Below are 27,948 nucleotides of genomic sequence, written 5' to 3'. Positions count from 1 at the left end.
TTAAAAAAATTAACAACTTTTTTTTGAAACATTTTTTCGTAGATATCACTGTTTACCCGCGAGGGCGCAAATTTTATAGTATATACTATATGGGAATATTAGTTATAATGCGTGACATGTATGTATGTGTTATGTGACAGAGTTACCAACACTATTTATATATGGTATTTCAACAATTAACTCAGTTAGTTGTTTTTTTTTACTTGTTAACATATAAATTCTATATGGAAGGGTTTGTAAAAGTGTGGTTTATTATGTAACAAAGCTAATTTTTTTAAGATTTCGAAAACTGATTAATATGCATTAGTTAAAAGCATGACAAATATTTTCCTATAAAAGAAATTAGAGCCAACGGTGTTAATTTTCCATAAAATACAATTTAAAGTGGTGAAATGAATGACATTAAATTTGTGTTAAGAAAATAACTATTTCTTCTCTAAGTGATTTTCTTTAAATCTTTCGGCATCAATATTTCAAAATTTTTCATTTATACATCGACAAATTTTACTCTTAATTTTCGTCTAATTTTCCCAAGTTCAAACAAAATCTACTCTCAAAATTTGAAACGTAAGTCTAAAATATTTTCATACACTCAGGTATGCGTGTTTTTGTAAACGATGGTCGCATAATTTCAGTAATAGTATCCATATTTTTACTTTCAAAATAAATACATATTTTCCTGTTTTCCACTGTTTTCCTGCTTATCGTATGTATATCTATTACAAAACTATCGCCAACAAATATACATCCAAATAATTTTTAAATGGGTGAACGTTTTGACCTAAATACATTAAAATTGTTTAAAAAACTAAAATAAATTTTTATTTACATTCGATCAAAATTTTACACAAAATTACGCTTCAATCGAAATATCAACAAATAATTAATCATTTCCCAAACCTTATCACACATATGATTGCGTTCAATGTCCTAGGTTCATTCGATGCATCCCTGCTATTATCTAGGAAATTGAAATTTCACATGGCCTAAATTTTTACCTCAAACGGACGAATGAGATACTTTTTAACACCTTAATCGGAAAATAGCTTCCATATACAAATTGAGAAAAGGTAAAATGCAAATAATTTTTTTTGAAATTTGCATCATTATTCTGTCTATCAATCAATGATTAGAACAATTAATTTCATGCCCAAGCTTAAAAAAAACATTACTTAAAAAAAAAACCAAAGTAATTTTGGTTAAAAATGGATAAATAGTTATATTATTAAATAATTTTCCACCTAGTAATAAGTAAAAAATTTTAAACAAATACCAAATAAAATTACGTCAAATATTTTTTTTAAAAACAACCTGCTTAAAAATGCTAATTAGTTATGAATCACACATATTTAGTATATGGAATCGCCTTCCAATAAATAGATAATATTGGTTATTAAATTTTATACAAGGGCATAAGCATAAGCATATCAACATTACCTGTTACGAAAAAATGTATTTAATCAGGAAAAAAGCACACTTATTTGGATAAAATAGCACACTTAAAACGGATTTTAAAATTTATTAATAGGAACACTAAAAAATCACAACAATGTATTCTTCTTTTTATTAATATTAAAGATTAAAGCACTTTAAAAATTTTATTCACTACTAAATTAAAATATTACTAGCAAAATAGTAAAAATCTCATATATGTTAGTTTTTTTTTTTTTATTTATTTAAAAATATCTGTAATTATTTGTTTTGATGAATGAATTTAAAAATATAATAATTAATAATATTGTTTACAATAATAAATAATACACAATTTCATTTACTTTCAAACAGTAGTTATGAGTTGGTTTGTGTTTTTTTTATTTGTTTGTTCGCACACATATCACTTTTAATAATAATATACATACAGTGGTGTTAGGTTGGGTTCGGAAATAAATCGATGAAGTAAGCGCCGCGACGCTTATATAAACGCATGCGTATTATATATTTAGTACTAGTTCGCATGACTATTTTATTTTATATGATTATGATCGTCATTTGCTTTGCTTGTGTCTAATAACAAACAAGTGCACTATATACAGAATGTCATCCTCTTATTATTATCATATGTACGTATTAAATGTAGTTTTTTATTCAATGTACGCTGTTCTTCTACAGGGTGGAGCAGAAAAGTGTGCAATAGGGTATTATCGTTAGTCAAAAATAAATAATGAAATTTGAAAAAAGTTAAAATTTATGTAAAAATATACTTAAATATTCTGATTTCGAGTCATAAAAGCACATTTTTCTTTTAATATATTAAAATTAAAAATCGTAATTTTTAAATTGTATATCACGTGACCTAAAACGCGGGTAAGCCCTGCTATGATGTCATAGCGGTATGAGTCATAGACCATCAATTAGTTCAGTGTAGACAGTTGGGTATAATATATACATAGATAATAAGTATTTATATTTATTATAATCAGATGTCTATGAATAAATCTGTCAAACTTATTTGTGGTATTTGGTATAGTGATACCCATATTAAATATAGTGATACCCATCAAATTGGATGCTCGCGTTTTTGACAGTTTAAAATTTAATTTAAGTTTTTGTCAAGAAAGCGTGCGTATTTTTCCGAAATAAATTTTTTGTGGCTTTTTATTAGCAAAATCAACAATTTGAAGTACTTTTTCAAAAATAGTGGAATACCCTATTTTGAAAACACTGTCAAACAAAAATCCATCAATTTTTAAAAAAACACTAGTCAAATCTTACATTTTTGGTATGTTATTTGGACTCCTTAGGGGAGTTTGAAACTACGCTTTGCAAGCAAAAAAAAAGTTTTGCTGTCTGAGTAATCCGTGAAAAACTTCTTTTTTTTTTTTTTTATTAGAAGCATTTAAGAAATTTACATAAATTGAATTTGTAAGTAAAAGTTATAAATAGTATTTTTAACTAAATAAAGTGAATTAAATAATAGGCGAGGACGATCGATATGCGGTTTTTTGCTTTCAATTCAGAAAGTCATTAGAAAATTTGTGAACTATTTTGATTATATAAAATCCATGAAACATTTTTCACCAACATGCTGACGATGATATAATTTTTTTTATTCAATAGAGATTTCAATGTACACTTTATTAAAATAGTTACTCACAACGTCTTTTGTTAAAATATAGATTTTAATATAAATTACATAAGAAAGACAATGGTAAAAGATTTCATCAACGACACTATCGAGTCAAAGAAAAGATATATATTAGAATAATTCTGTGTCGAATATATCTCTATTGGTATATACTTCAGAGTACAGAGAATGATTTTCTGCATTAAATCACAGGAGTTTTTATTTATTTAAATAGATTCAGTATCATGCACTGAATATAAATGCACAAAATCCTTACAAAAATGGCGATGGGAAGTTCCTCAATTTTAAGGAAAATCGTTTTGGGCTATATCTCCATAACTGTGTACTTTGGACCAAAAATGGCAATAGTCTTTAGTGTAGGTAATTATTAGATATTTTTTTTGTATCACTAACCGTTTATGACTTATACGAATATGACGATTTAACTATTGATTATTTGACCTATGTCTCTACTAATATTTGTTTAAACAATAAAATGCTAATAACTAAACTTTTAAATCTATAAATTTTCCAAAATTTTTACTTTAAACTTTTCTTTCTAAAATTAATATTGTTGAAGATATTACGAGTTCAATATTACTTTTCAGCTACAGATAATTGAAAATTTTTTAACAGGAGTTATACTGATTGTAAATACACAAAATCCTTACAAGTTTGGATTTTGAGAAAAAAACGTTACGGCCTATAACCCTGTAATCGTGCACTTTAAGCCAAAAATGGTTATAACCTTTTTTGTAGAGAATTAAATTTCCTCTCTTTTCAGTCAATTTTTTTTAATTTTAAACAAAAATTTCAAGAGTGGGGGTTGCTTTTACAGTTAAGAAGACAAATTATTTATTGCTAATTAGGTCACATTAACATTTTTCATATTTATTGAATTTTTATCATTGCACTATGTATACTTCTTTTTTATTAATCTTTCACCCGGTGGTTACAACATTAATAAATGCGTTATAACGTCATAAATATTAATTTTAGAAAAAAAAGTTTACAGTAAAAACTTTAGGAAATTTGTAGACTTAAAAGTTAAGTTATTATCATTTTCTTGTTTAAAAAAAATATTAGAGGTTCCCCCGCGTATTTCTGTGAGGAATTTTTGCATTTATATTCAGAACCTCATACTGAACCTGTTTAATAAGAAAATATCTCCTGTTATTTAGTGCATTATGGACAAGAGTAACTAGCTTCTATATAACCTGTATTAATATACTTGATATTGTTCATCCAATATATTAAATAATGAAATCAATAAACAATTTTGTTCCATATCCTGGAAAATGTAATTCTATTTAAAACACATCCTACCTGCGGATATTTATAAATGTATAGTAGATAAAATCATTTTTCCAGAAAAAAATAAAAATAAAAAAACACAAATGAAATACTTTCCAATATAATGACTAATTAATTAATTTGTAATATCATCAACACGTTTCAATTTATTTCCTATTCATTTTGTCACAAAATTTTACCTACTTAAACTTAAATTAATATTTGTTCTAAAATATGACCTCCAAAAAATAATAGCAAACTGAAAAGGACCCCGCAATATTAGATAGGAAAATGGCTGTGAAACTTTTTCTAACCCACCCTAAAATTTTCTTTGGATCATCCTGATCAAAAGCTCTCACAGCCACAAATATTTTTAACGAGTAGTTTTCGAGCTACGGGCGACCAAGGCTACGCGTATATTATATTTATAGTATCTATACGACTAGAAATGGCTTTCTGTGAAATTTTGTCAAACCAAATTTGATCAAAAGCTCTCTCGGCAACAAAATTTTTTAACGACTAGTTTTTGAGCTACGGGCTATATAACTATAATGAATTTGTAGCTCTAATCGCCCGTAGCTCGAAAACAACCCATAAACAAATTTTGTGGCCTTAAGAGCTTTCGATCAGAACCATCCGAAGGACATTTTGGGAGCAGTTTGAAAAAGTTTCATAGAAAGCCTTTTTCCTAGTCATCTAGGTACTATAAATATAATATATGTGTTGCTTTGCACACCCGTTCGAAAATTATTCGAAAAAAATTTTTGTGGCTGTGAGAGGTCATGATCCGAATGATTCTAAGAAAATTTTAGGGTGGGTTAGAAAAAGTTTCACAGAAAATTAATTTCCCATCTAATATTGCAGAGTCGTTTAGATATTAGTGAGTCTTACTAGAAGTTGAAATACAATGAAAAATACACAAGCTAAAAAAAATGATCCAGAAAAAATTGTTGATTTTAATGGAGAACATCTTATTCTGACCTTGAAATTGATCTAAGGTTTCAGGGTCAGTTTAAAGTTAACTCAAATTCACGAATGATCAGAAGTCGAAGAACATTTTTAGTGATGAGCAAAATCAGTTTCGGTATCACTGTTTCTTGCAAATTTTTCAAGACCAAGACCAATATAGTTATCACTTCGACAAGACCAGTACCAAGATCAAGTAACCAAGACGCAAGAACAGTGCAAGATCGAGACTTAACTTTGCAAGACCAAGACTTATTTGTGCAAAAACAAAGACTCATAATAAGACTTTTAGAAAACTTATTTTTGAAAATAATTAATGAACCACCTAGATAGTTTTTCTATATGCTTTTTTATTTATTATACCTGAGTAAATTTTTCTTTCGCATGTTAAGTAAAGGCAGAAAAATTTAGGTGACAGACTGATTATCTGTACTCACTATGAAGAGTTCTCTCTATCTATGAAGATAATTGATTTATTTGTAATGATTCTTAAAAGTAAGATACCAAAAATTCTTACACTAAGTGTAACTCATTTTTACGAAAATCTGCCATGACTCGATTTGATCGAAAGAAAGCACGTCAACTATACTTTATTTTCCTTTTTTCGTGAAACAATCACTTCTCTGTCTAAAGAGGCCATACTATAATTAATATGAAATCCATAATTATTTTTCGATTTTCGAACACATTATTTATAACAAAGAATGTACCAGGAACAATCTGAATGCCTTTCGAGGAACAATTAATTACTGACGATGACAGTAATGTTGATTATTGTTAAATAACTTACGTATAAATATAATGTTATGGCTTTGAAAGACTGCAAGTAAATTGCGCGTATTTCATAAAATCAAGATAAGGATTAAGAAATTTGTCGGATGTTCATCGATTTCTGTTTCTTAACGATGATATAAGTTTCAATGGCAAGCCGAAAGAAAAAGACAAATGAAACATTAGCTTTTAAGATGAAAGAAAAGAAAAAAGATGAACGCTGTCTAAATGATAATAATTTAAAAATAGTTTAATTTAGGAGAAGAAAAGAATTTGGGGTTTTTCAAACTTCACAAATTCTTCAATTTTTCTAAAATCAACTAAAATATAGACAAAATTCGTGTAATTTACCAGCTGTTCTTTGAAAACAGTATTGTCTGTTTAGTTTCATATGTCATATTTTCCTGTGAATTTATTTTTCTGTAAATATTGTTGACGTGAAAGCAAACGCTACCAAGAATAATTATATATAGGTATAATTATATTACATGTGAAGCTTATTCAAGAAAATCTTTTTTTAGTAATTGTATAAACAAATTGAAGAATTTCTCCATACGCTTTATAAATCATTTGCTTTCAACTTATATCACAACAATGGAAAGAATATCTAAAGCTGACAATATAATCCTTCAGCCAAGATAAAACCCATATTAGTATCAACTTCATTTGGAAAACCATGGTTTTTATAGCAAAAAAAGGTTCGTATTTTTAACGAATCTGTTAATAATTAAGGGTTTTCATTTAAAAAAATGAAGTTGAATTTGGCCGCCATGAGGTTCACTTATAAAAACCCTGCTATTGAGACTGGTTTTGGGATTCCAAATGACGAATATTTTGACAAATCCCATTTCAATAGAATACATTTAATAATAAGAAGCATGTAACGAGGGGAGGGGAATATGATCTTGTTGATAGATCTTTTCTCCTCACAAGTTTTAAAATTTTGTCTATTTCTCCAATGTTAATAAATAATCCCAACAAAGTTTTTCCTTTACCAACAGATATATTTAGCGCTTACTTAATTTAGCATTAATTAATGTCATAAAAATATGAACATTTTTTAAATAAATGCTAGAATGAAGAATGTAAAAAAGTAAACTAGAGCGAGGATCGAACCCACTACCTTTGGCTTCCCGAACCAGCACTCTACCATCTGAGCTGCAAAGATATACGATAGCCTTATATTTTTCACTTTTGTTTTGAATTGTTATAAACATTTTTTAATTGATAAACCGCCCTCCATTGTTAGTAAATGGTTACTACAAGGTTATAACATTACCAAAGTCTGAACAATTTTAACATCAAAGTAAGGTTTGAAGTATTGAAAAATGCTAAGTAATCAGGTGGTCTAAGTTGGAACTAATGAAAAAGCGGCCCATTTCCTGTTTAATAGTACAAATTTTTATCGCCAATTGGCGAGATTTATTTGATTTGAATTTGAATATTTTTATTGGCCTTAAAAAATAGTAAGTACAAGTATTGCCAAATTGTAACTACCGGTTTCGGATCTTCTTCTGATTTTAATTAGTACGAATTATTATCGCCAGTTGGAGAGTTGCAACTCCTAGTTATCAATACTCAAGCGAAAATCAAACCTACAACCTCTGGTTTTTCAACGCTGCATCATTTAAGCTATCAAGTTTTACGATACCTGTGTACAAGTCTTTATTCTTTATCTAAATTATCTATTTCTTAATTAATTAAAATCAGTCTTAATTTCTCGATAACGTAAAAGCCTCTATAAATTAATGAAGTTTTTTGTTCTCTTCTCCCCAGAGCCAATCACTTTTACTTAAAATACAAAGCTTCTATAACTTAAGGATGTATGAGCGCCAGGGAAATTTTGGATAAAAGGTTTGATTCTATTTTTATATGAAGTTGGACTTAGTCAAAATCAATTCTGAAAAATTTAGGGGGGTTGCCCGATTATTTAAATAAATAAATGACTTCAAAAGTAGGCATTTTTAACATTGGCCTTATGGGAAAACGGTAGATAGATGATTTGTTTTCATGGATTTCTACAAAACTAGTGGGTGGAAATTAAAAAAAAAACTATTTGAATTGTTAAAACCACAAGTCTAAACTTGCCCTGCCGATCGTACTACCTTAAAATTACAACAAAATTAAGACGCAAAAAAATAATTTTAATTTAATGAGTAAAATTTATAAAATTTTCAGCATCAATGCCATGTACGTCTAGTTAATTATAATATTTAATTTAGACTAATTTGTACAATAAAATGTTTATCTTTACTTTTTTTTTACACATAAACAACTTCCGCCAACACATTATCCTTATATGAATATAACAACTTTAAAAAAAATCCATTTGGTATCCATTAAAAAAAATATGGGTATATGAATAAATCTGATAAAACTTGTGAACAGCCGAACTCCGTCTCTAAGGTCATATTCCCTTCTCATTAGTTGTTGTCAGTATTTAATGTTTTTTATGTTTTTATTCTTAATAACAAAAGAGCTGGAAGGGGAGTCGATAACTCGCCTTTCAAAAGACATTTCCGTAATATTTCATAAATTCTAAAATAAATTTTTAACGCTTTAGCTCAATTTGGGGAGCTTGGATTTGAAAAATTCATTAAAAATCACGATTTTCATCATAAAAATGTAGAAAGCCGACTGGAAAATTAATATTCCGTAAAGGCATTTTTTGAAATTGGATGATCCTATATAGAGTTTAAATAGTCTCTAGCTCAAATTGAAGAAGCTGTAGAGGCTGGTAAATCCTCAAAACAGCGAAAATTCAAATATTTCGACACAAAAAAGAGGAAAAGAGCTAGAAAACTGACACACCCAAAATGCACTTTCTTGACACTAAGTAAGGATTTTGAACCCTCTAGTTCAATTTGGGGGAAGGGGGCTGTAGAGATGAGCAAAGCTTTAAAAAACGCCTTTCACCTGGTAATCTCCTCTAAATTACTGAAATCAATCGCCGTTTGATGGGAGACATCATGTTCTGATATCAGATTCGACCCAGTTCTTCGGGTTTCTTTAATAGCCAATTTAGATTCTAAACGGTAAGAGATAGAATAACAATTTACATTAGAAAGTCTATCCTCATAAAATAATTAACAATTTTTGTTTAAAATATTTTTTCGAAAAACGTTAGCTTTCGGTAGAAATGCAACTTAAAAATATGTCATTATTGCATTTAATCGAAAGAAAATACGTTAAAAGTTTATCGATAATTGTAGATCAAAGTCATGGATACAGGCGAATGTCCTCTTTTACCCTTGACAACTTTTGACTAAAGCATTTTTCCGTATTTAGCGTGTTTTCTTTCGATTAAATGGCATATTTTTAAGTAACAGTTCCTACGAAAGCTGACGATTTTCGAAAAAAAAATTTTAGATGAAAAATGTTAGTTTTTTATATGATCTAGATTCTAATTTAAAGTGGTATTTTATCTCTTACCGTTTAGGATCTAACTTGGCTATTAAAAGAAAACCCGAAGAACTAAATCCAATCTGATGTTAGAACATGATGTCCCCCATCAAATTTTTTGTTTAAGTTATTTTTTGATTGGTTAAAATGGCCCACCCTGTATATAAAAAAAACTGATGCTACGAAAAAAAATTTGGTATAGGTGTTCATAGAATCACCTAATTAGTCCATTTCCGGCTCTCTGTCTGTCGTCTGTCTGTCCGTCTGTCATCATGATTTCTCAAAAAGATTACTCGATAAATCAAGCTTAAATTTTTATAGCGTGCTGTGGACGTAAAAAGTGAGGTCAAGTTCGTAAATGAGCAACATAGGTCAATTGGGTCTTGGGTCCGCCGGACTCATCTGGTAAACCGTTAGAGATAATACAAAAGTTTAAATGGAAAAAATTTTCCCTACTAAAAAATAAAAAACTTTTGTTTAAAACATTTTTTCGTAAACATCACTGTTTACCCGTGAGAGCGCAAATTATGCGCAAATTGTATAGTATGTATTATATGGGAATATCAGTTATATACGTGTGACATGTATGTATGTGTTATGTGACAGAGTAATGAACACTGTCTATACATGGTATTTCAACAATTAACTCAGTCAATTGTTTGTTTTTACTTTTTTTTTTGTTGTTGTTGTTATTTTCAAATAAATGAGGAAATGAACATAAGACATAAAAGAATAGTTAAAAAGCCGGCCCCATATTTAATAACATACATTGAAATATGAATGCAATATGTATGTTTTCTTTTTATAACATTTTTTTAGGTCATAAATACACATTTATAAAATATGAATACAATAGTTAATTACAAAACAGTCCTTAAGGTATGATAGCGGTTAATAGAGCACATGAATATAATATATACTACATATATAGGTACATTATATAAGATGGTATGCCAGAAATCAAACGATAAGAGTCATGATAAAAATATTATAAAATACTTTGTAAAAAAAGATTAGAGATGGAATGAACATTAGATTTCACATTTTGGCCGCAGAAGAATGTTAATGCGAATATTTATCTAGGATATTTGTGAACACAAATATATATTGAACTGCATTGTTTAAAGCTTACTTAAAGAAGTTAAAAACAAAAATTTATGCGATTTTGTCCAGGGCGTGGGGATGACATTGAAACATATTTCAAAAAGTCAATACTTAGTGTTATTCGCGATTGAAATTCGGAGTATTTGAAGTCAATAGAAAAATTTGACGATTTTTTAAAAAAGTATATCGTACACTTTTTAAAGTACTATAAAAAAAATCTTGAAAATGAAAAAAGTTTCAAGTCATTTGCATAAAAATTGACGGAGTTATGACAAAATTTATGGGAACTTTTTTTTATGTTTTATTCAGTAGAAAAACTGATGAATTTATCACGGGAACTAAAATTAATGCTTGCCGCTTTCTAATTAACTTTATTTAAGTACTGGAAACAGGCTTCAGAAGTTCAAGCAGTTTCGGGTAAATGTTTTTGAATCATTGCAATTTAAATGAAAAATTTTTTTTCGAAAATACACAGAAATGCTTTTTTACTTTTTTGAATTAAAAAGACACAAACTTTATCACTAATGTATAACGCATATCACCCTAGCTATATATCAACCAAAACTGACATAGCCACACGGACTACACACTATACAATACATACGAAAAGAACCAGGGGCAATGTATATATGTTTTCGAAATTCCAAATATATATATATATATATATATATATATATATATATATATATATATATATATACAAGAATTGCTCGTTTAAATATATATAAGATAAGGTATATAGGTTTCTCATACATCCAGGAACCACTTCAACAAGTTCCACTGTCTTAAGAAATTTACTAAGATCTCTTTAGCACTTAAAAGACTTTTAGCGTTTTAACTATCATATTCCGTATTTTTTCTTATGTTCTAGAATCCATTAATCGCCAGAAATTTTCTAACAAACGTTCATATCCTACAGTTAATTATAGTTAGTTAAAAATTTTAGTGGATCATACTGTATATAAACATGAAAATTTGTTTTTTAAATTATTTCTTTTTAATTTTTTATTCCTATTGCTATTTTTTGGAATAACAACCAAATGTCACTTTATTGTTTTTATATTAGTACAAAAGTAGTAATTAGGGTAATTACAATGGCGTAATAATAATAATAATTTTTCATATATATAGGCCATTCAACTAGAAAAAAAACTTTTTTCTGTAAAGAGGATTGGGTATGTAAGGCAAAATGAGCGTACCAACCTTAGAAACATTATTATACAGGCTGTTCATGGAATCTACCCACATCGAGTGGTCCCGTTTCAAAAAAGGTTTTAATTAAAACAAGTGAAAACAAACAATTGACTGAGATAATTGTTGAAATAACATGTATAGACACTGTTGATGACGCAATCGTTTGTTTTTTTTTTTATGTCATGTACCTAAGTATAGAAAGATATCCACTCTTAGATAGCCACACACACATAACTAATATTTCCATATAATACATGCAATAAAATTTGTACCTCCATAGCTCCCTCGCGGTTAAACAGGTACATTTAAACTTTTGTTCTATCGCTAACGTTTTAGAATATGGGCCTTACAGACTCGAGACCCAATTGATTAATGTTGCTCATTTACGAACTCGAACCCAATTTTTATATCCTAAGTACGCTATAAAAATTTCAGCTTGATATCTCTTTTCGTTTTTGAGTAATCGTGGCGACAGACGGACAGACGAGCAACCGGAAATGGACAAATGAAGTGATTTTATGAACATCTATACTAAAATTTTATTTGTAACATCAATATTTTTAAGCTTACAAAATTAGGACGAAACATAGTATACCTTGACATATTTCATAAGTACATGGTATAAAAACGGATTGTAAGTTAGGAAAACTACAGCAACCTATGCTATGATCGTCTCTTCTTTAAAAATATTTTGGTTAGTTTTGAAGATATAAACAAAACCGTGGCTGTGTGAAAGAGGAGTTTGGGGGGGGGAGGTGCTAAAATCCATTAAAACCCCAAAGGCTATGCAAAATTATGGATAACAATCAGATAGGTTAGCACATCAAAATTTGTATTAATTTTTCGATGCCATATCCAAAGCAAAGGACTTATGTTGCCAACTTTTATACTAATAGGGTATAAAAATTTATAAAATCCTACAAAATTGCAATTCAATTAATTTTTTTCACAAAATTCTTAATAGTCCAGTTAATTTATCCAGAAAATTACAAACTAAACACCAGGTATAGTATAACTTTTAAATAATAATAACATATAGCATATACATATTACAACAATGATTCATGGGAATGAGATTTAAACAGATAACTAGGAAATGCATATAGGTGTGACATGACGGAAATAGTGCAATATCTAGGAAAATGTATATATACACCACCTTTATAGTTATAGTAAATATTACTTTATTATATTATTACGTTTGCGATTATTATTTATTGTATTTACACAATGCTTCACTAATTAATAAGTAATTTATTAGAATTATTGTAACCAATTAACTGATACTAATTAATTCAAAATAAAAAATAGATTTACACCATCTTACAGTTCCTGATATTTTGAATTTTTGAAGTTAAAACATTTCAGTAAAAGTTGAGAATTTGTTCCCATCTCTTTTTTAATCCCGGAATTTCAGGATTATCTACATATAATTTCGAGATAGATTCAAGATTCTAGTCAGAAATTTGAATTAAATCTATTAGAATAAACAAGTAATTTCTGTCTACAACACTTTAAAATTACAAAACAACAATCAACAAAACTATAATGAAACAATAAGAAATACCTACAGGTTATTACATTGTATAGGGAAACGGCGGTAATCACACTAATTTAAGGTTCATAACTCGAAGACGAGAAATGGCAGCTTCACAAAAAAAACTACCCCCAAAAGCTTGTTCCTGTTTTTTGTTATGAGATAATTAACGATAATTATCACAAAATGTATGAAATTTAATATAATTATATTACGCTTGGCAACGTTGCACATATGTTGAAGATATGGCATTGTATTGGCGAATTTTTTTTGGGTTATGTTATCATGAACTGATCGTAAAATGTCAACATAAACATTTCACTGTCAGACTTTATTTGTCAGTCACATTTGTAACTTTTTTAAAATACATGAAATAAAAAGATTTTTAATTTATAAATAGGCAAAAAAATTTGTTTATTTAAAGTTGGGAGCAGATACTTCGTTCTATGTATTTTGCATCGACAAAAGTCATCTAGTATTTAATACCAAACAAACAAAAAAATTTTAAAATACAAATATTTTTCTGTACATAGTTAAATTATTTTAATCTATTATGGCTAATTCGCTCCGAGCGTGAATTTCGTTTCCATGACAACGATACACTACTTTAATTATAGAATTAATGGATGCATATATAATTGTGTGGATTGCATTGAAAACTTACATTTAAAATTTAATATTCTTGTTTCACAAATTTAAATAAATAATTACGATAATTAACATTTGAAAAATAATATTTGTACAATTTGATTTCTTATTTTCACAATTTTTAATGCATTAAGTTTAATTAATTAGTGTTTTTCAATCATTTTAATTTGACAGTTTCTATATCATTAACATGTAAATAATTGCAAATTAGTCATAACAGCCCACTTTATCTCCAAAATTTTTCACTTAAAGCGCTGGCATCGATTTTATTATCCCTACCATGACTACGCACACAACGATATTAAAAAAAAACATACAAAAGTTTCAGAGAACATGAGAGACATCATGTTCTAACATCTGATTGGCCTTAGTTTTCCGAATTGCTTGAATAGTCATTTTAAATCCTAAAACTATTGCATTTAATCGAAAAAAATACGCTAGCTAGTGAATGTTCCCTATTGCCCTTGACAACTTTTGGCTAAATCATTTTTCTGTAGTTAGCGGGTTTTCTTTCGACTAAATGCTATAATGACATATTTTTAAGCCGCATTTCCTTGAAAGCTAACGAATTTCGAAAAAATTTAAATAAGAAATGTAAAATTTAAATAAAAATCAATATGATGCCCCCATCAAATTAGCAACTTTTGTTTAAGTTGTTTTTTTATTGGTTTACTACAAAACGAGTTATTAGCTATAATAGGTTAAAATGGTCCATTCTGTATAATTCAAGAGCTTTTAGAAGAGATTATTCCATCCGAAAAATAGAATTCTAAATCGGAAATGCATTTTTTTAATTTTAATGTTTTTTTAAATTGCAAATTCGGTATAAGTATGAAAGTTTTCGAACAAACGTTCGTTAAGTTGTTCGTTATACCCGGTTATTGAAGAATTTTTAGTATAAGTTTAAATAATTTAAGATAAAATAATTTTCATGATGGAAAAAGCAAATTGAGGGTGCTTTCTCATTCACCGCCAATTATTTTAATTTAACTAAATATCTATTAGTTAAACAAGTTGCCCAAGCCTCTAATGGAGTCGATTTAGTGGAAATAATTGGAGGGAAAATACCCTCAGATGTCCTTTATCTATCCAAAAAATAATGTATGTCACTATTTTTAGTCGATCCCACGAAAAAATTTCAGAAAATTCTGAAGAGGGAAGAGTAATTCTGAAGATCAATCAGATAAAATCGTAAAACGAAAAATTAAAACTAAAATAAAATAAAAATCACTTACCTTTAGTAACGTTAAAATTTTCTGTGATAGATCATAATCAAAATTTGAATACTTCGAATCTGACATATCATATATAAAAACAAGTCCACTACGTTGTGTTTGTGGTGAACTAAGTGCAGCATCTAGTTGATATACGACACCCTGTAATGTTGTTTGATGACTACATTTTTGTGGTATATGTAAATTTGCGGTAAATAAGGCAATTGCGGCACCACTAGCATCACGACTTGACTGCAAAAAAAAAAATAGTTTTATTACATACACAATTCTTTTTGGAGTGCTTAGCAAATTTTTAAGTTTCGGGTAGGCGCGTAAAGTTTATTAAATTCACATCATGCAAGCTTAAGCAAACATCAGTAGTGCAAAATTACTATATGGCCGAACGAAATTATTATGGTTAAGATGCTAATTAATGATCTAAGAAAATTTACTTTAAGAACAAAGATTTCAAATTCTTATATTTCGAAGCAAACAATAATGAAAATGATCGGAGTAAGTGAGAAATGTTTTTTTCAAGGAATGCTAACAATTGATGTCAGTAGTATCAGGATCAGAGCCCCGAATCACTTTTTGGACTAAATATCAGTTCAATAATTCACGTGGTGTTTTAAAACATGGTAAAGTAATTTAATAAAAACGTTTAGATCTTTTCATTTTAAATTTTTAAAGGTACCAATTTGTATTATTTATTGTAATTGTAATTTAGAATCAAAAGGTCTTAGTGGAGAGTCGTAAGATTTATATCTCGGAATCCAGGGCCAATCAATGAATTTTTATAAAAACTGTTCAACTGTATTATAGACCTTTTCATCGATTTGCTTTTGTTTCGGGCAGTTGTCAAAAAACTATTCAACCTAAGAAAGTTACAATATATTTTATCTTTTTCAAGCAGCGCTTTTTGACAAGGATAGAAGATATAAGATATGTCTTTACTTGATTGAAAACAGTCCGAAACAAAAAATAATCATTTTGTAAATAAAAAGCCCTATTGTTAAAAGCTGACATAAAGAAGTTAAAAAAAATTGTGCGAAAAATTGTCCTTCTCAATGCAATCGAGCAGTTTTTATAAAAATTCATTGACTGTAGCCCTGGATTCCGAAAATTTCAGATATTTATGCCTTACGGCTCTCTATTATCTCTGTGTTGACATTATAACCTTATAAATAGAGAGAGAGCCAGAACGATCTCCCTAAACTAAGTCGCGTGTGTGCTTTATGCGAGTTGTATAATATTTCTTTGTGCTGGAGGATAGCTTTTGGTTAAAAATTTAAAATTGGAATTTTAATGTTTTTTATTTTTTCACAGATATATTTTTATTATAATTTTTAAAATGGCCCTTTATAAATAATTTTAACAATTACATTACCAATATTGTAAATTTTCCAGTTTTTAATTCATCACATAGTGGATCAGCGGTAGGGTCAAAATTTATAAGGCCTTCACGTAGTCTTGTAATTTCATGTTGTTCGTATAAAGCTACAGCACGTGTCACGTCAAATTTTCTTGCAAGCAGAAATTTTACGGCAGTTGACCAAGAAACTGGCCCTATCCTCCGACGTCCACGAGATACGTTTACTGTTTCTAAGAAAGCCTTTGTAGCCTAAAAAATAATGAATATAACAATGAGATATATACAATTTGTTTTTCATTTCACTTGATGTTACATTGTTCACTGAATTTATCACATTAAAATTAGCATATGCATAAATCGCTTGTTATGTTATGTCGAAAACACATCGTGCAATACAGAAAAAATAATTATAAAATGTCCCACAAACACCCATTCTAAGTATCACTAAAAATAACATATAAACAAGTTAGCGCCAAATATTAATTTAAAAAACATTTTTATATACAAAAATTGCCTCTTTCAGAATATGCAATAGTTAATTAGTTAATAGATTGCCGATTGTTTCCAATTACATTTACATATTTTAATTTTTTTTTTTAATTGGTGATGGCGCTAGTGGATTATGTTATATTTTTATTATAAAAACATAGATGGTATGTTAGTACGGATCATGGTAGTGTTGGACAAGGTATGCTCTTGAGCTGGTAGAGGTAGGGTGGGGACATTTTCTCACTTTCGATAATCCCTCTCGCACGGTACCCAGTCACCGTCATATTGATTATTTGTTTACGTTCGAGCTGTCAAATTGGTCAATGTTTTGTTTACATATTTTCAATGTCGAAATGTTTCAAAAAAAAAATTACAAAAACCTGAGACGGAACAAAAACGCGTACAATTTTTTTTCATTGCTTAAATCAAGGATTGTTTACACAAACGTATTCGCGTTCTTTACAATCTTTGAATCAAGATCCGGGAACAAGTAATGATTGCGTCAACTGGATACATGCGCGAACTGACCAAAAACTCGTCCTCTATCGAACATACCATGTCCAATTTTACCATGATATGGATGAATGCTTTAAAATTTTTTGATTATGAATTTAATTATTTAATTAATTGAGGGCAATGATATATTCTGAAAGAGCACTTTAGAAGAAATTTTTTTATATATAATTGTTGTGTAAAATATTAATATTTGGCGTTAAGGTATTTCCAGCATGGTATTTGCAGTTTCTATGTTAAAGCAATGGTACAATTTTTTTTTCGACAGAATTTAACGAAAAATTAAATTTAAGAATTTAATAATGCTTACTATTAATTCCCAAAGTTTCAGAAATTTTGACCGTTTAAAATGGGAAATAATTATGCCAACGTCCCAATTTCGATCAATTTACGTCAAAATTAATATCTCGAAAGTGAAAATTAATTTCTAAATTTTTTTTTTAGAATTTTATTGTATAAACATTTTTTTCTACTTTTTCTTCAATATATAATAATATCATAAAAAATAGTTGGAGAGACCGGACATTTTACATGCTTTAAATGGGACATGACCCTCAAAATCGCGAACTTTGTCTTTAAATATCTCGCGATCTAAACGGTCAAAAATTATGAAATTTTAGGAATTCATAAATAAAGCTATTATAAACCCGAGAAAAAAAATTCGGCCAAATCTGTCGAAAAGTGATTTCATGCTGGTACTACCTTAACTTGTTTATGGTCATCCCTTGATTTTTGACCTAACCAACTTGGTCTGTTGAAATTAAGTTAAAATCATTGTATATGGAGTACATGGAAAATTGGAATTTTCACTCAATTTCAACAAGTCAAATTGGTTAGATAACAAATCAGTTGTCAGTATGGTATTTGCGTGTTTATCTACCCTTTATCTTAAATAAAAATGACTTTTCACTTCAAGATGGGAAAGAGAAATGTGCGATTTTGAAAGCGTTACAAAACAAAAGTTTTACAAATTATATTTCCAAGTCTAAAATAAATCAGAACAATTTACATTTTAAGATAATAAAAAAATATGAATTTATGACATTTCATTTTACAGTGTTTTCAAAAACTCGCACTTATCTTTCAACCATATATTCTATTTATTGTTTAATAGTAACTTAACCAGGATGTTTTATTTTTAACATCTCCGTGGTAAGCAATACCGATAGAAGTTTGATCAAGTGTTTTGATTAACAAATTATTGAAAATCTAATGAATTGCATATATGATTTTTAATTCAAGTAACTTTACAACTCTAAAAAATAACTACTTTTACCTAAAAGCTATAATTTATAGGAAACTGTTCCAACTATTATTCTCAGCTGCGTATCAAACAAATAAATTACATTCTATGCAATTAAAATATAAAACCATACACTCTGAATACTTTTCTACCAGAAAATAACAAACGCGTAAACGTAGCAAAAACCTATTAATAGCCAATAAATACCAATCAGCATTAGTTCAATATACAAATGACGCATAAACCATATTCTAGTTTCAACAATTACTATCTTTGTTACTTTGTAAAATATTATACAATTTTTTTCACGGAAATTGCGGAAAACTATTTTTTTTTCCAAGTTTAAAATTTCAAGAAATAAGCCATGAGCCAAATATTTGACATACATTTTGGAACTGCTGGTTTGACTGGTTATCGTCAAGGTCGTGCCTACAAAATTTACTGTACGAAAATTTTCATAGCCGGGAACTTCCCTTTCAAGGGGCTTGAAATATAACTAATTACGCGATATTCTTAAAATTGATGAATATTTTTCATTGAGGACAAGTGTCGGGCAAAATAATTTTTTCATTATTTATCCGATTGTCTTCTTATAATGATTCTCGTACTTAAATTAATTAATTTTAAGCTTGTCGCGCAGTAAAAAAGTAAATAAAAAAATTTTCCTAGAACCCAGAAACTCGTATTTTAAATCAAATCGTATCACAGTTCAAAATAGGCAATAATCTGGTAAAATATTCGCCAGAAGAGAAAATTCCATACCAAGCTTTTATTCTATAGACTGTATATGTACTCATAAATTTTTATTTTCATGCATCTCATAAGCCTTTTAACAACCTGTTAAGCGCAGTTCTTTTTTGGTATAATCTGATTCACAATGTTTTTTCATTTAAGTATTATAGAAGGTTCTTTAAAAATAATTTAAAAAATTAGTTTTCGCAAACGTACCAAATTATTTTAAATCAAAAATTTGTTAAAATGTAACAAAGATATGAACAGGATTGAAATTCATAATTTTATTGTGTTTTTAATTACATCTTTAAAGAAATTTAATGAATAATTTGTTTGGCTATAGCAATTTCTTAAAAAATGTAAATGAAAAATAGAAAAGGTTGACACCATTATGAATTTCAAGCCATATTATTGAAACTAACGCCATTATGTACTTGTATTATTATATAAACAATGCTATTTACCGTGCAATAAATAGCGTGATTTCTATAAAACTTTACAATATTCCCATGACCCCGGATTCTTCACAATTTCAATTTTCAATTTGTTTCAAGGTGTCACATACTCTATAAAGGATACAAACTTTGATTAGCTATTATTATTCAATTTTCATGGTAAAGTTTCATTGTGTATGGCCAACTGACTTTGAAAAATACGTAAGAAATCAGTGGCAGATTTAAGGGGTGGCCAAGGACCAGTTGCTCACTACGCTCTCGAAATAGGAGTCCCAAGTTCAGTAACGAAGACTAAAAAACGTCTCAATTTATAGACTTTAAGGCACCCTAGGGAGATTTGTCCCACTGGGCCTTTTTCCTTAAATCCGCCACTTTATGAAATACTTGTACAATTTAGTATTCTTAATTTAAGGTAACTGCTAAAATATGTTTACAATAACTGAATAAACGAGGGCCCATTAACAAAAAAACAAGCCTGATTCCTGAGTTGATCGAATAGCCGAACGTATTACTACCCTTGATAACACTAGACAGCTAATAAAAGTAAATTTATTTTTAAACGCGGACCAAAGTTCTGCAAAAAAAGGTCACTTCCAATGAAAATATGTTAACGGTTCTCCTTGTTGTCATAAACAAAATTAAAGAGCATTCAATTTGAATAATAGGAATGGTGTTTGTCTTCAATTTCAATTTGTTTTAATATCTTTAACAATATTCGATCGTCAAATCGTGACACCACGAAAATCTAACCTAAGTCTAAATCAAAATTGAACGCCCAGGAATTGTAATATCTCCGACTTATCCTTGAAAATATACGTACAAAGTAGTTTTGAAAAGTTGTAGAACTTAGTCTATTGTCATAACACAATGCTGCAATGTATGCCAAAGTGAACAAAAGAAAGAATGTATAAACAGTATAAATACTGGAACGTTTATGAAGTTATTAATCTCCTATATATATAACACTATTTTCATAGAATTTCACCACAAGTTTATAATATTATAAACCCACAAATACAATGACTTCGAAATGCAACCATTACTAGATTTATTGAGACGATCATTAATACAATGATCAACAATTGTTAGTATTCTATTCAACACTTCTTCAATTTGTTTAATGATTAAAACACATTTTTAGAAAATCACAAATAACATTAATTACAAATATTGAATCATTATGCCGATGACATCAACTTCCTTTGAAAAAAAATTATATATTTGCTGATGTGGTTAAAAAAAATGATTATAAACGCTTCATACATGTTCAATAATAAAGTAAAAAATTATTGTTTGGCCCTTTTAAAATTAATGAATATAAACTTTATTCAATTATTTACATTGAAACATTGTACTTCCTCTCAATTAAATCAAATTAATTAAACCGATTATTATATTTGTTTTTAAATCAAACCATGTTTACAAATATAAACATTGAAAAGAACACTAAATTGTACAGCACTTTTTTAAAATCAATCAATTTACTATTCTATAAATTCTTTCATTTATACTTTCATTCAATTTTATATAATAAACACTATTATTTTAAATAATTACCAGCTCTTGTTGAGGTGTCAGAGCTGTAGCCATATTGCGTTTTAATATGAATTATAACAAACGAATATGTCTACTTTCGGATTAATGACATTTCAAATGAAGCATAATAATTTCTATATTTTTGAGAATAATTTCGATTTGATTTGGCACGTTTTGGTTGTTCTTTTTTTATCCGTGTAATACAATGACAAACAAGTAAAAAAGGATAGTGTGATCATAGTACAATAAGACTACCACTCACTATTTACACCCAGTGTAAATTAGTAAATCCACTATTGTACAGAAAGAACATAAATTTTAAATTTTATGCTACAACACAGACCTCTAAATAAGTAGACACCTAATATAATCTCACTGAAAATATAAAATAAAATAAATAATTTGACAAGTGAAAACCAACAATTAACTGAGTTCATTATTGAAATACCATGGATAGTTAGTGTTGATTAGACGATCGTTTGTTTTTTACGTCATCTAAGCAAAGAAAGATAGCCACTCTTACACACAAAGTAATAAGAGTATCATTCTTCTCACTTCCTCAGTGAACATATTATGTATATGCTATAAACAAACACATACATATATACAATAAATAAATGTATATGTGATACAATACAATACATACATATTATATAATATATAATTTGCGCCCTCACGGGTAAACATGTATGTTAACGAAAAAATGTTTCAAACAAAAGTTGTTTATTTTTTTTAAGGAACATTTTTTATGAGTAAACTTTTATTGTATTTCTAACGGTTTACAAAATGGGTCCTACGGGCCCAAGACCCAATTAACTTATGTTGCTCATTTACGAACTTGACCACAATTTTTACGTTCTTAGTACAACGGACAACCGAAAATGGACTAATTAGATCATTCTATGAACACCTATTCCAAAATTTTGTTCGTACTATTAATATTTTTAAGCGTTACGAACTTGGCACTAAAGTTAGTATACCTTGATATAATACACAATGAAAGAAATGCACTAAAAAGAAACATAATTAAAATAAACTATAAACAAAGTGAACTCTACAGTCTCTACTTCAGTTTAACAGACTATATTATGAGCTTAAAACCTTAGTTAAAAACCCGCATTAAGTTTAGTAGCAAGCATTTATTTTGTTTTTGCCTTTTTAGTTTCACGGCAAACTCTTATGAAAAAAAACTGTTATTTATATAATTCGAGTCCTCTAGCGAGCAAAACAAGTATTATACTATATTAAAACTTTATAAATCAATTTATTATTTATTCCTTATTAAATTTAAACGTTTAACAAATATATTTTTGTAACCCCCTTTTAATTTCACTTATTTTGATACTTTTTCGGTATCACTCCGGACTCTACGGTCTAAGTGAGTTCCAGCCCAGGACAGCCACTCCAGCCTAAACTTAAACCTATGCCTATTAGTCAGATTTAGGATTCCGAAGACGAGGCTAAATGATAATGATAATTCTTTTTTGAAGTTATACTTCATTAATTATGACATAATATTTTTTTAAGAAAATATTTTCCATTGAAAAAAGGAGAATCGATATATAAAAATCATTGATCTAAATTATTAATTTGTAAAACTATTTATTTTGGTACGATTTTATTTACAAATATGATCATTAATTTAATAATAAATTAATCAACATTTTCGGTTTAATTAAAACCGTTTTTCGTTCAATTCAGTAGCATTATTTACCTTTAGACTTCGTGCAAATTACTATGGACAAAATTTTTCAACCACTGATTGAAATCGCCAAAATGAATTAATGTGCATGTTGTTCTTTAAAAAATAAAAAACAAACTTTTATTCTTTTCAAATACATATTGCTAATTATTCGAATGATTGTTTATATTCTTAACAGATACTTAGCAAAATTTAATTAAAATGTAAAAAATTATGAGGATAAAACTTAAGTTTATTTTAAGGATTCTGTAAACCACAGTTGGAATAATTATATAATTTTGAAATTTACAACTAATTAACATTTAAGATTTGAAAAACAAAACAAAACAAAGATAAATAAAATATAGATTTAGGGTCGGAAATAATAAAAAACACAGACTTGTAGGCTTGCACAAAGCCTAAAGAATTAATAAGCTATTGATTCCAAAAGGTATAACGGCCAACATTTTATTCATTATATCATGAATTTAATTGATTAGAAATATAAAGAAATATATACCTGGTGCTTCGCCGTAAACATTTCAAAGTAAAATTTTTATAAGAAAAAAAAAGGTTTAAAAATAGATTTTTAATTGATTTGGTTGGAAAAATAATTACACCAAATCCTTGTTCAACTCTAATCTAAAAAAACCTACATTTCAATCCTTTTTGTATTAAAATATATGAAACATTTACGGAGAGTTTTTATTCTCTTTGTTACTCTGATCTTATAAAATATAAGCAGTTTTAAGGTATTTCCAGCATGGTCACTGCTGTAAAACCTAGTTTTCGACAGAATTTAATCAATTTTTTTTTTATAGACTAAGAATATATTTTCATACTATTAAATCTCAAAGTCAAAATCAATTTCATTGATTAAAATTGGGAACTTTGGCATTAACTTTCTCGCATTCTAAGCGGTCAAAATTTCTGAAACTTTGAGATTAAATAGTACGCTCTATTCTTAGTCTGTGAAAAAAATTCATTAAATTCTGCCGAAAAGTAAGTTTTACAGTAGTCACCATGCTGGAAATACCTCAATATGTAGAAATATTCGAATCAATAAAAATTGATGCCTCTGTGCGTTGAAATATGTAGTTTTTAACTATTTTTCGAGTTTCATGTCAATTATTTTTAAAATAAATTGTTTAATTGTAAAATGAAATCAATATTTTTTGCCATTTTATATAAAATTAAGGATAGCATTCAATTAATGCTTTTTTGTTAAATCTAAAATTTAACCATGAAGGTGCAGTAAATTCTTCAATAACAGTCTCATCAATTGGCGGTTTAACAATTTTTTTATTTTCAGTTCCATTGAATAATTGTCGTTTAAAATTTGGTTTTTTTTCGTTACGTTTTGTACGTGGCAAATGTGTATTTTTTAATTTAAATTCTTCAAACGCTTGAATTTCAGCCATTAATCCCTGTTGAAATAATTGTTTGTTTGTTTTAGATTTGGAAATGGAATCTACATCACCAGTTGATTTGTTTCGCTGTCTTCGATTTTGTTGACAACCTTTTTGAGTTTTCTCAAAAACCCATCGTTTAAGTCTTTTAACAAATGGCAGCACCATAAAAAAGGCATTTGCACTCACTCCAATTTTTAATTTAGGTGTATGGTCTTTTTTATTGGATGGTAAATCAGATAACGAAAACCATTCACAACTCTTGATTTCATTACGTGTTCGAGGTTGAAATTTGGTACCTTTACTTATACCACAAACAATATACAGTCTAACTAATTGGTCATTAATAACTGATTCAATGTATTCATTTTTATCTATCAAATCAGTTATATCAAATCCGGTTTCTTCTAAAACCTAAAACATAATTACGAATTATTATCGTTATTAATACTGGAACTGTGTCAGGAGGACTTGTTTTATGAATGTTTCCGAGTAGACTAGAATATGCGCAGCCTACAACACATATCATTAAGTTTTGTTAGAAAGAGAGTAGGGCAAAAGAAAAATTATAAGTAAATAATTTATCTGTTTTTCGGAGGAAATGGTAAAAAAACGTTAATAAAAACATCAATAAAATCAAGATATACTCAAAAATATAAACGTCTACAGGTGATACCTTAAAAATTCACCTTAAGGTAAGTCTTATTAATATAAATAATCAAGCTGTTCCCTGCCACGCTTCACTGTAGAATTTTTATAAAATTTGATAAATTCTCGATAAAAGAATCACAATTTTTGAACTGCTAGACTAATTTTCTACTTGGGTATATTTGAAAATATTCGATTCTCTATCTCAGTTTTTTGTAGTTAGTTTATTTTGGGAGATTTTATTATACTCTGAATCTATCATATCAGGACTATCAGGAGTATAATTAATTTAGTCTAATTCTAACGCTTATAATATTATTTTTTCGATTGAACTCGAAATAAACAGTTTATTCAAAATTAGTAATAGTACTTACTTCTCTAACAGCACAATGACAAGGATCTTCGTCTTGATTCACCTTCCCTTTTGGAAATCCCCAAGAACTTTTTGCCCAAAAACTTTGTACTAATAAAACATGTGACATATCATCAGAGAGTAAAATTGCACCATAAGTTGGTACTGATTGTTTATATTCACGCCATTCTTCTAGAATTCCATCAACTCGTGACGCATGAGGTCGTAAAAAAGGGATATGCTATAAGAAATGATTTTATTTTGAAATAGATATTTAAAAATTTCGTAAAATGATGAGAAACTTGACAAATATACGATTTGGACGTATACTTCGTGTATAAAACTATAAAAAGGCTAATTTATTACATTTTTGAATGAAGTCATTAAATTATTTATGTTCGACAGATATATCATTAATCAAAAGAAGTAAGCTTTCATACCTGAAATATATGTGCAGCAAATTCTTTCATACCACATGATTTCAATATTCCTGCATTTTCTTCTGTACAATAAAAATCTAAATAAAACCAATGTGCTAATTCAATTTGGAAACATATACGAACTAAATCTTGGCGTTCTTCTTCTGGTACGTTTATTATAAAACGACTAAAAAAGGAAATTTGTTAAGCTGAGATTAAGTGGATTGTGTTTTAGCACAATTCATGATTGTGTATTAAGTTCAATCTATTTTTTGTTAAAATCAGAGGTTTTTGTTGCTAATATTTTACTTTCAATTTAGGAATAGAAAGTTAATGCGAATAAAATTTCAAAACGCGTATACGTTTATATGTGCCCTTTTTGTCCGTGTTCACAATTCAAAAATAACCATCATTTATTATAGTATATACGTTGTTGTTGGTATAATTCCACCGACCTGACCTCATTTAACTTAAAACATTATTTATTCTTTAAATTAAAACAAAATATTAATAATTTAATGGATATTCGTAAGCCAGTCAAAATTTACAATGGGTTAAAACAATTTGTAACTGTAAAAAATAATACTTGTACGTACCTACTCAAATCGTCTAAAATATCTAATGGTATGGAATGCTGAATGGTTTTTTTATCTGTTTGTAATTCCATTATGTCTAAAATACTAACTTGGGCTTAACTTGTTTTATATTGTACTAATTATTATCCATTTTATTTATAAATAAAATTTTGACAGTTCACATTTGACAAGACGACAAACATTCAAATTTAGTAGAGTGCGCTCAGCAATGCTGAATGCACTCATAGACGTCTGAAATAAATAGACTGTCGATGTTATTTGACATAAATAATAATAATAATAATAATAATGGGGGTTTAACATCCGTTTTTGTGACGCATGCCTTATCACAGAGGCCACCCACATCATTATTTGTTAATCTTTATTTATTCCATTACAAACATATTTACAATTACAATTTTGATGTGGGTGGAGTCGGTTACTTCGTTCTTATTCAAGCGACGACAATGTGATCAAAAGGGCTTTTCATTTTAAAATCACGATTCACATTTGTTTCGTACTAAATAATTTATAGCCAATGTGATAAAATGAATAACAAATATCTTCTATCTTAGCCCTACTTATTACTGTCAGTACGAAAAAATAAACTTTGCACTTGCGCTTATGACATAATGAAAAAGCCTATTCTGCACTCCCATTAATTATAAATTGTTCACACTGCCGCTCGGCCATTTAGGCTCACTGACGTCTGCACTCATAGATGTCTGAAATAAATAGACTGTCGATGTTATTTGACATAAATAACGACGGATCACAGGTATCACAATTTAAAACTTAGATCTAGACCAATAAATCCTCTATGCTTTCCTTAAGAATATTCTGTTACCTGGAGGCAGAGACCTAATTTTACTGCACATTACTCAATTGACTATTATATATTATCTTTGCATAAAGAAAAAATCGGTTGGATATCGTTTACGATGATATCTCCGTTTTCTGTAATAGTGTCTCATTTTTGAACGGAAGGGCTAAAAATTTCAGATCCCAACCAACTCGTTTATAGTCGACAAACTTAACCCAACCAACTCGTAATTACAACAAGAGTTACATATAATAATAAATTTAAAATAAAACAAGTGAAAACAAACAATTGACTGAGTTAATTGTTGAAATACCATGCATAGTCAGTGTTGATTTCTATATCACATAACACATACATACATGCGACACATACATAACTGATATTCAAGTATAGTGCATACTATAAAATTTCCGCCTAATTGGCCCCCACACGGGTAAACGGTGATTTTTACGAAAAAATGTTTCAAACAAAAGTTGTTCATTTTTTTATAAGAAACATTTTTTATATA

General features: G+C 28.4%; 2 protein-coding genes across 2 annotated transcripts in view; both read right to left on the bottom strand.

The window, feature by feature from the left end:
* The window catches only part of LOC123297326 (tyrosine-protein phosphatase non-receptor type 9), a 45,228-nt gene extending 23,587 nt beyond the window's left edge, over positions 1–21,641 (bottom strand). The window contains exons 1-3 of the mRNA XM_044878937.1: positions 21,555–21,641; positions 16,581–16,814; positions 15,215–15,445 (exon numbers count right to left, since the gene is read on the bottom strand). Of these exons, the coding sequence (XP_044734872.1) occupies positions 15,215–15,445; positions 16,581–16,814; positions 21,555–21,587 (498 nt within the window). The 5' untranslated portion in view covers positions 21,588–21,641. The remainder of the gene's footprint in view (positions 1–15,214; positions 15,446–16,580; positions 16,815–21,554) is intronic.
* A 2,434-nt stretch (positions 21,642–24,075) lies between these two features.
* On the bottom strand, positions 24,076–26,812 carry LOC123298581 (m7GpppN-mRNA hydrolase). The gene is made up of 4 exons (XM_044880636.1): positions 26,639–26,812; positions 26,064–26,229; positions 25,646–25,864; positions 24,076–25,037 (listed from the first exon to the last, which is right to left on the bottom strand). Exons 1-4 carry the CDS (start codon positions 26,707–26,709, stop codon positions 24,408–24,410), a joined length of 1,086 nt encoding a protein of 361 aa, XP_044736571.1. The 5' UTR covers positions 26,710–26,812; the 3' UTR covers positions 24,076–24,407.
* Between the last annotated feature and the right edge of the window lie 1,136 nt (positions 26,813–27,948).

Source organism: Chrysoperla carnea, chromosome 4 (genome assembly GCF_905475395.1).
Source record: "Chrysoperla carnea chromosome 4, inChrCarn1.1, whole genome shotgun sequence".
NCBI classification, from domain to species: domain Eukaryota; kingdom Metazoa; phylum Arthropoda; class Insecta; order Neuroptera; family Chrysopidae; genus Chrysoperla; species Chrysoperla carnea.
The sequence above is the reverse complement of the archived record's forward strand: the minus strand, read 5'-3'. Positions and strand labels throughout refer to the sequence as shown.